The sequence below is a fragment of the Actinia tenebrosa genome, unplaced genomic scaffold (assembly GCF_029948245.1).
Source record: "Actinia tenebrosa isolate PJP-AT-01 unplaced genomic scaffold, QUT_ActTen_1.0 PGA_scaffold16__25_contigs__length_10494907, whole genome shotgun sequence".
NCBI lineage: Eukaryota > Metazoa > Cnidaria > Anthozoa > Actiniaria > Actiniidae > Actinia > Actinia tenebrosa.
The window spans coordinates 2,043,224-2,053,387 of record NW_028292576.1 but is presented as its reverse complement, the minus strand read 5'-3'; the positions used below and the strand labels follow the sequence as shown (position 1 = coordinate 2,053,387).

The window sequence follows — 10,164 nt, the reverse complement described above, 5'->3', positions numbered from 1 at the left end:
AAAGTTCATTTGCGTAATGAGTTGGTAATCTAGTAAACGCCCGTGCCCTTGTCATGCCTCACTGAATTCCTATGTGTTGTCTAATTAAGAGCGACTTTCTGTAATAGTCGACCAAACATCGGCACAAGTCAAAAAATCGATTTCGTTCATATTTTGTTTTTAGATAGCCCTTAGTGTAAAATAAATCGAGGTGTTGTTAGTTTTGAAAAAAAAAATTTTTTTCCCACGAAATTTACGAAAATAGATTTCGCCCAAATGCAGGTGGAAAATGACCGACGAGGTCAAGGAATTTAGTACAAAAATAAGCGCATCCTACAGCTAAACTACTTAACAATTTTTTCGGTTGGTACTTTTTACCGAAGGAATAGGTATTCCTCTTGCTTTTCGTTGTATTTATTCTAGAATATTTGGCGATTTGAAATTCGAAAAAATTTTTCTACCGTGTACACTTTTTCCAAAGTTTAAAAATGCAAATTAAGGCCTTAAAATACTACTTATAAAAACTATGTGCGGAGATACCAAATTATTCAAAACCTACACCCAGAGGATTATCTAATGTATTTCTATCAGATTCAAAAGAAAAATCTCTGGGCAAATCATTTTTAGCTTTCCGTTGAAGTCTTTTTACGATCTCTATTTCGCGATATTTCAACCGTAAACAGCTTGTTGCGTTACCTCCACCGACGTGACTATAATTTTAATTGCAATCATTCCATCGCTAAATTTTGCTAAAACTAGGGGATCAAACCAAGAAAAAGACATCATAGTAATATCCAATACATTTCAATTGCGATATATTGACATATTTTATCACATACTTTTCTAACTCATTCTATTGCGTGACACAAAGCATGCTTTGTCGGTAAAAAGTATATGTGAACTAACCGGCTCCAATCTCACATTATTCTGATTGATATATGCTTTCGCAAGATCTTCAGCGTGACTTTGAAACAGCTGAACTGTCCTCATTTAGATGCAGAACATTTCCAAACATTCAACATATATCAACATCATAAAAATGGTGCGTGTTGCCAACCAGCGAAATTCACTCGTGTAAATAACTTAAATTAGGCTGCGTTCATAATGTATGAAAGGGGGGAGGAGGGGGGGGGGGGGCAGGTGAAATTGAGGGGGGATCGGGAAAATTTTGGTAGGAAAAAGGGGGGATGCACAATTTTTGAAAGAAGCTACAAGCCTTGCTTAGGGGGGATTGCATTTTTTTGCATGACTTTAAGGGGGATGTTGAGAATTATTCTGGATATTTCAAACTTCTAACTGCCCCCCCCCCCCCCCCCCCCTCTGCCATACATTATGAACGCAGCCTTATATAACAACAACAACAAAACAAATAAAAATCAATACTTTTATAATATTGCATAAAGATGATTAGGATTAGTAACGCATTTTATCGAATTAATTATATGAACATTTATATATACAGAATATATATGTACGTATGACGTGTATGTGTGGAATATGTGAATATAGATATTATGCGCATACATAAACATACGTATATACTCGTAGAGTGCACGCACTAAAACCGTGAACATTAAATAGTACTAATTAGTACTATTTCATACCGAATCCTTTGTTTTCTATTGTTTAATTATCACTATTTAGTGCTAAAAATTAGTATTTGTTTCACGGATTTAGTGTGAGCACTCTAACTTATTTGGAACTAAGTTGATGTGCAACTATGCACAAAACGCCAAATAAATATGTTTGTCTGTCTATAAAAAGTTAATACACTTATTTCAAAAAAGTTAGTCACCCGAAAAGGTATAAAGCTGAGGCCGACAAGGATTATGGGTAGATTCATTTTACACGTTCAACCGCTTGATAACTGTTCATGGACTTGCGAATCTTTTACCGGTTATAGTCTCACCTCTTCTGAGCATCATCGAGCTGCAGTTTGTATTAAAAAAGCTTTGTATGTATATGCTTCCTTGATATGAAAAGTTTCCCATGATTCTCATATCAGTGATCTCAGCTTTCTAGGTTTTTGGTGACTAACTTTATTGAAATAAGTGTATACATTTATCTCTGAAACGATAATTAATATAGATCTTAGACTTGCTGCAGTACTTCTTGGTCGAAGCTCGACGAAATAATGGATTTGGTCATCATATGTCCACTTGGCAAATGTTGTGCAAATATGGTGCTCTATATTTGCCCATACATTTGCCTATGCAGGCAAAGGTCGGGGTAAATTTCTAATAAATTTGCCATTGCTTTGCCATACATCTGAACACATGGGTAAATATGTTATATATTTGCCCTTAGTTTAGACGCATTTATCCAGTGGGGATATATGATAACCGTTTTTGCCCTATATTTGCCCTATTGTCAAATGAAGGGCACATATGAAATCAACTTTGCACTAGGCTTTGCCCCATATTTACCTGGGGAGCAAATACAATACCCCAAACTGAGTATATCCGATGTGAGGTTTCCGTTTCAATTCATTGCAATCAAAACTTTTCAAAACAAATCAATAATTTTTCAACTGAATTATAATGGATGTTGGCTTGTTTTTACGACTTACGAGGGGGGAGTGCATGCAGGTCCATCTCAGTCATATGTGTCAATTTTTTCTCCTAACGCATGACATCAATGTTGCGACCACATTAATTCAATCATTGTTTTGCTTTGATGTCATGAAGGAGAGGTTATATGCGTTGATACACACAGGAAAATACGCGGACGATGTATTTATAATATGCGTAAGTCGTATATGCGTTTTTTCCAGTGACAATAAGAAAACTCATTAACCCATTAACCTCATGAGCTGCATTTCAAACCGCTAACATCTGTAATATTATTTGAAGCATCAATTTTGTTTAGTCTAAACATATGAATTCATCTTTTTTATTGGCAATATATGCAATTTCATTCATAATTATTTTAATTCATCTAATTTTAAAGTCATCAAATAATTCATTCAATTTTCATTTTGACTATCTAGTTACTGATGCACAGTTCAAACAGTTTATTTTTGATAGCTTTGAATATTTTTCCTGGATGATACTTTACTGTCATCTCCATCATCCGTACAATTTACGTTGTAAAGGACAAACAATTAATACTCTTTCTTTGTCAATAACATCGTAAGCAGCAACAAACTGGCTGTGTATCCTTTGTATGGGTATGAATGTAGAGGGCCCTTCCATTTCAAACAAGTTTCTGCACCAAATTTCATGTGGTCTGCCAATCCTGTGTCTTTCTGGATGTCGCTGATACCATCGAACCTTTGCCATACACAATGATTCCTGCTTGCCATCAATTATAATGGTTTGTTTAAGAAAGAAATCGACAACACCGGGGCGCAAGTCAAATGAATCGGTCTCAATACTGCCACTATATTGGCCACACCAACTTGCAAGAATGAAGGAAGAACGTTCCAGTCTAGAGTCAGAGGACCCTAGCTTTGTCCCCGAATATCCAATGGTACTAACTCTCTCAAACGTATCGGTAACACATTCAATGACCGAGTGTTGAGGTAAAATTGTTTCATAAGCTTTAAAGAGATATTCTGTATAGTCATCATCAAGAACATCAATGGATCGAGGTGAAAAACATGAGTATGCATTCATATTGCTCCACTCTAGCAACGTAGTACTTGACCAACTGAAAGATTAAGTGTTGATGGTATTGATGGGATGCTTTCGCCAAGTGTTCCTACTTGTTGTGCCTCCTGAAGAAGTTGAAACACTGGTTGGAAAGTTTCTCGAAATCTCTCTGGTAAAGGGATATCTCTTAGTTCATGCTTTTGGAGAAATTTTCTCATGATTTGTATTTCAACAGATCTATTGTTAGTTCGAAACGCTCCTAAAATCCCATTGAAACGTTCGAAGCTGAAAAGCCAAAATGAATATACAGGCCCGTAATCTAAAATACATTGTTTGAGGTGCAGGTGTAGATGCATGTTTGGCGTAACACGTTCCTTTCCATATCTTTTTTCAAACGATTTACAAAATTCCACTAGGTAATCATGTCCTTCTTGTAGCTCTTCAGTTGTAATAAGTGGAGAGCAAAGGTGAAAGCAGGACAATACGAATAACCTCCACAGCTCCAAATCATCTGTTGGAACGATATTCCAAATGCAGAATACAGAATACAAGAGAGTCCATGTTTTCCACTGATCAGCAGTAAATCCTCCAAACGATGTTGATATCTTTTTCGGGAGACGCCCAATAAATGATGGTGCTTTGACGTCATCTACCTTTTCCTGGATTTTATTCAAATTTTCTTTAGAAACAATTGGCGTTTCAGCATTTAGCCATACATTTTTCATTAAATGTTTTGCTGTCCCTAAAAACAAATTGTGCATAGGATCAACAACATGGTAACGAGTACAATCGAAGTAAGGCAACTGTAAGAGTTCAGAATATCTTGTTCCAGTGGAAGTTTCAATTTGGTTTCGTTCATCAGCGGTTGTTGCATTGAGTATTTTCTGAGCCTCTCTTCGGTGCTCTTCATTTGTCCTTGGTGTATTGTCATCTTCGAAACCTGAAAAATTCATGCTACTAAAATCTCCGGGAAAAAATCTTGTGCACTTTGAGCACCCTCGGTGAGCAGTACATCCTAAGAAACCGCAAACTTTTCTTAGTGCAGGAATGTCACAAGCAATACAAAGGAGGGCAGCTCGAAAACATCTTGTTGTTCTACTCCCATGAGGCCGAACTTGGATGCCTTCGTGCCACAATAAGTTCAATTCGGCTACAAGTGGTTGTAAGTACGTATTGATATTCAATTTGGGCTCGTGTGGACCAGGTATTATCCCAACTATTATTACGTTTTCCTCTTTGTACCTTTCTTTTCTCGGAAGATTTAGGAGGACCATATATATGACTCCAACGCTATAGACACTGTGCTTAAAAGGCTGAAACCAGTCAACATTCAGCATAAAAGCATAATTATTAGGCTGGGCAAGGAAAGGAGTGCTGTTAAAATATTGCCAATCTTTCCACACTTGGCCATCGTAAATATCAACTAAAATATCATCCGGTACATTCCGATTTCTCCAAATCTCACATTTTTGTACAAAGTCTGGTCGCTTAATAAAGTGAGTTAGAGTCTCTCTGATGCTTTTATAACAATAAACTTTACGTGGGTACAATTTCGTCTGTCCATTTTTCAAACGAATTTCCTTAAGCAATTCCGCTCCACAAGGTGTGCGGCGAAACAATTGACGGTGATTCGGAAAAGCAATGTGAGAACATGGTTTAGCAATGACACGCCCGAATCTTGTTGTTATGCAGTCTTGAAAACGGTATAGGGTGTCGCATTTCGGACAAACAACATACTCTGAATGCTTATCTTTAAAAGAAAGATAATTTTTCAAGAGTTTGAAGGAGCTCGGGAAAACCAATACTGCGGTTGGGAAAATGATTGGCGAAAGCTCACACAAAACCTGAAAAATCGCTTTAAAAAAGGCGAGGAGAATATCAATGCCTCGGTCTGGTACAGAAAAGTATGCAGACCAAAAGCACACAAACAAGGCAATCTAGTTAATAAGGGTCACTCGGGAACTTGCTTCGACGGCAACGCTTATTTCTGCACTAGATTGTTCAAAATCTCTTTCTAGGTCTTCGATATCAATATCCCAAGTTTCAACCAATCTCCTTCTTTCATTTCCTCTTATCTCTTCATGGTCAGATTCACTGTCCGACTTGTCATCCCAAAACACTTGATCTTCTTCCTCAAAGTTATATATTCCGTCTCCTTTAAACATAAGCAAATACGATGTATTTTATTCATTCGGCATTGTATAACTGCAACATAGTATAAGATAAAGTCTGAAACCATTATAATACTAGAAAAAAAATGTCAGTAAAAAAAACCTCATGGGCTAAGGGACCGGACATTATTTAAGTTGGGGGGGGGGGGGGGGGGGAGAAAAATTGGGGGGGGGGGGGGGGGGGCCTGAAATTTTTGCTAGTGAAAAATGGGGGGTCTTGGAATTTAAAAATGACTTTTAGGGAAAATTTTTAAATTTTTTACTACAATCCATGGGGGGTTTTCAATAAACTTGGATGCCTTCAAAGGGGGGGCCTTGAAATTTTTTTGCCTCACTGACAATTTCTCCTCCACCCCCCCCCCCCCCCACTCCCCCCCCCCCTCCAACTTAAATAATGACCGGTCCCTAAATGCATAATTTTGACCCAAATTTTGCTCTGAAAATAAATGATTTCCATTGAAAATAAAATATAAATTTCTAAGTCAGCAAAACAACAATTTATAATTCGTGAAAGAAAAATGATAAATCGAAAATAAAAAACCCAAGAGACATATTAAATAAATTACTTATAATTGTATTTCTCTAACTTGACAAACATGTTTTGCCGGATACCATGCTATCTCAGGATGACCACAGTCATGAATTGATTTGGAGACGAAAATGTACAGCAATATCCATTTGAACATAGTAAATTCTTTTTGGCGTTTTAAATGAGTTATCTCTAGCTATGATTTTATAAACTCTTTGAATGAACCTTTCTGAATGAACACTGAGGTTTTGATGGCAACCATAAGCCGATTACTTAATAATGCACCCTTCTTAAAAGTAACGGTGAAAACGAGGCTAAGATAGAAATAGAAAAGAATCATTTGTACCTCTAACTTAATCTCGCTTCAATAACACTAATGCTTGGTAGTAAATCCAATAGGGGAGCTAGATCATGTGCAAATCAGCCGCTTGTTAAAGATTCAGTCTTTTATCTATATGCAGTTTGACTTTAACATTTAAAGATTATATAATCTAATCATCAAATAAACGTATAACATCAATACCTTTTTGTGAAGTAGCTGGTAAGAATTCGTCACTTGATGGTTGGTTTGTATTTGGCACATCAGAGGAGTCTTGATCAGTTTGGTCCAAAACGTTTATCTCGCTGTAGTCATTAGAAGAAGTGTCGTTCTGGCCGTCAATCTCGTGAGTGAAAATACTATCATTTGAGTCTTCGTCGTCATTCCGCTGTAATTGCCATTGATTTGTTAAAGGATCATAAAATTCTTCTTTGTGACGGCAAAATACTCTGTAATGTAGATCTTCGTTACAATGAAAGCAATGATAACGCTTTGACATCGCAGAAGACATTTTGTTTTCCAGAACTATATAATTAAAAAGACGGTGTGTATCATTGGGATAATTACTCAAAATCCAAGCATTTTGAATGACTAAAAGCCATATTCCAGCGTAATAAAGTTCCACGTCCATCAACCACATGCCATTGGACAAAAGCACGCCGGATCTTTATTACCGCACCCTTTTCCTTAGAGCTGTCACTGTTGGCGGCAGATAATGGTACGATGGTTTTAGAGCTAGAAGCTAATCAAGTTTATTGCAATGATATTTCGTGAATCTAGGCTTTAGAAAAAATTTCATAACTTTATAAAATGGAGCAAATAGCTTTAAGATAATAGATATATTACTTAACATGAATCCTGGATACAACTTCAGCATTTTTATAAGACAGTTATTCCTTTTTTTATTATTAGACTTCATTATATGAACGTATATGTCATCACAAGTCACGTGATACGCCGTGATAGATAGGGGGTAGATTTGTTCAGTGGATGTACTTATTCGTTCATTCGCCTTTTGGTCACAAACAGGTAACAAACTCTGTCGGTCATCTAGTTTCCCGCACATTCTATATCTTTGCTTATAAATTGCGTTCATTCGTCGCGATCAAAAAATGGGAAGAACATCTACACCTTTACCAGGACGCCCAATGCCAATCCATTCTGTTACTGCAACTACCAGTACAAGCAGTACGAGTAGACATACTGAAAATGGCGCCAATTCTCAAAGGCTTAATATACTTATTCCCTCTGTCCCTGGTGGTAACGAGGATGTGCTAAGAGAACACAGAAATCGCCTATTGCAAGCAACAAGCGAGAATGAGAACGTTGACCCCGACAGCGAAAAAGAAGAAATTTCTTCAAATTTCGAAACGATTGTAAAACAGTTTAAAGAACTGCAAGAACAAAACCGCCAAATACTAGCGGCCTTAAAAGAAAGCCAGCAGAATAAGGACAACAGCAAGACCAAGATTACTGTCTCAAAGGCTGTTGCAGTAAGTAAAGTGGCAATATTTAAAAAAGCAAGCTATTTTTATTGATAATTTTACTGGGAATTCTTGGCGCGAAGAGTAGTTGGTATAATTATGTAGCGGTATAATTTATGCAATACTAAAATTGGCGGGAAACCCGCCATGGCAGTGGTTAATGCTACCAAACTTTACTATTGATTTCCAATAACAAGACACTGAATGATAATGATAATTTCCTTTTTTGTAAAGGAATTGATTTGATTTCGATTTTTTCCCCAATATTATACAATCACAGCCATAAAAATAATGAAAACATTATTACTATGTCTAAGAATAACTTAAGGTACATCTTATGATTTTAATGAATTATATTATGTTATTACAGTCTGAAGTACGCTTGGTAGCAAAGAAATTACGGGACAGGGAAGAAAACCCTCTTATATGGGATTTTACTAAAGCGTAAGTATGAAAATTTAATAAAAATGATATTGTCTGAATCATCCATAGTTACTTTCCATATTAAGTTTCCACTTACCACTCAAATATGGTATTTCCTAATTAGTTTCAGAGATGACGTCAACGAACAGATTAATAACGCAATAAGGGATAGAGTTCTGAATGTTCATAAGGATGTCTCTGCCGTCGAGTTAGAAGGTATTTATGTATTTTATATTACGAAGTGCGAAAGGCCTTATGCACCTATCAAAGTTAACCCGGGGGGGAGGGGTGAGGACAAAGGATGGGGGTGGTGGTCGGGGGGGGGGGGGGGGAGGGGGGTAACGAAATCCTTTTAGAAATATTCAAATGCCGAAGGGAGGGGAAGCAGTTTGAAATAAAATAACATGGGAAAAAAAAAAAAAAAAAAAAAAAAAAGGAAACGAAACAAAACAAAACAAAGCAAAAACAAATGGATGCTAAAGGAGTAATTGTCGGCCAAATGCCAACATTTCTAACAAATTTTGTCTCAAGTTTTAATATATGGGTACTTGATATAATTTCAGCTGCCCTTAAAAGTCACTTTCTGACGAGGAGAAAGAGAAACAAAAGAGAGCGTTCAGGGGCCCTTGGAAGGCATCAAAAGATGCAGCGGAAAACACAAAGAAAACAAAATGTGAGTAAACTGAGTTTGCAACGATTATGACTTTGTTTAATAAGAAACTTTGACTGACGGTGTTTTTTTTTTTTTTCTTTTTTCTTTTTTCTTTTAGCTCCTAAAATCCAGATCCAAGGCAGCGGACTTGTCAACCTCGCTATCACCAGGGGACAAAGAGAAAGTCAAGGCAATTATGAAACTGGAGTATATGTCATCAGAGGAGTCGATGTCAGAGGCGGATGACCAGGCTGATGACGATACAGCGGACAGTGGCTCTGATAACGAAGGGGGCCCTACTAAGCAGAGTAAAGTTTTAATAAAACACCCTCTGGCATGGAAAAGCCCCCTAGCTAACCAGTTCATGGAAAGCATGGACCGAAAAGCAAAAAGGAGGCTGTCAGAGCGCAGTCTCACCATGCTTTTGAAGTGGAAAATCGGAGAGCCGTCAAGACGCCCAACGCTATCTGGAGGTCCCGAATGGGCATTGAGAGCCTAAAGGTTTTTATCAAATCAAGGGCACTGGGACACCGAACGTGGTTGGGGTTTCTACGAGTTTTATGAATTAAATCTTGTGTCACTGTTCCTCCGTTCCTTTGGCCTGATTTCTAGGGTTTTCGTTCTTCTTTCGATTATTTGAACATTATACTTGTTTACTTGAAGAAATCCAAAGGTCAATAGGCTTAAATAGCCGCTGCTATACCGTTTGACCTTTGGATTTCTTCAAGTAAACGAGTATAACGTTCAAGTAATCGAAAGAAGAACGAAAACCCTAGAAATCAGGCCAAAGGAACGGAGGAACAGTGACACAAGATTTAATTCATAAAACTCGTAGAAACCCAACCACGTTCGGTGTCCTTAATTAAATTTTTGCAGTTATAAATGAAGTGTACTACTACAGAATATCTAAAAAGAATCGTACATAAGCCAAAGATCGATTGACAACTAAATATATTATGATCTTCTTTCACAAATTCTGTCACAAGATGAATCAAACACCTATAATTAATTTAC

The 10,164-nt window shown here is 37.1% G+C and overlaps 2 protein-coding genes across 2 annotated transcripts; one reads left to right on the top strand and one right to left on the bottom strand.

Moving 5' to 3' along the window:
- Positions 1-4,670: 4,670 nt before the first annotated feature.
- Positions 4,671-7,231, bottom strand: LOC148910551 (uncharacterized). Its single transcript, XM_089031249.1, has 2 exons — positions 6,796-7,231; positions 4,671-5,727 (listed from the first exon to the last, which is right to left on the bottom strand). The coding sequence occupies exons 1-2, from the start codon at positions 7,229-7,231 to the stop codon at positions 5,510-5,512; spliced, it is 654 nt and encodes a 217-aa protein (XP_088887375.1). The 3' UTR covers positions 4,671-5,509.
- Positions 7,232-7,703: 472 nt separating this feature from the next.
- LOC148910550 (uncharacterized) lies at positions 7,704-9,789 on the top strand. The gene is made up of 5 exons (XM_089031248.1): positions 7,704-8,084; positions 8,446-8,519; positions 8,623-8,714; positions 9,062-9,171; positions 9,269-9,789. The coding sequence occupies exons 1-5, from the start codon at positions 7,704-7,706 to the stop codon at positions 9,647-9,649; spliced, it is 1,038 nt and encodes a 345-aa protein (XP_088887374.1). The 3' UTR covers positions 9,650-9,789.
- The last annotated feature ends 375 nt before the right edge of the window (positions 9,790-10,164 follow it).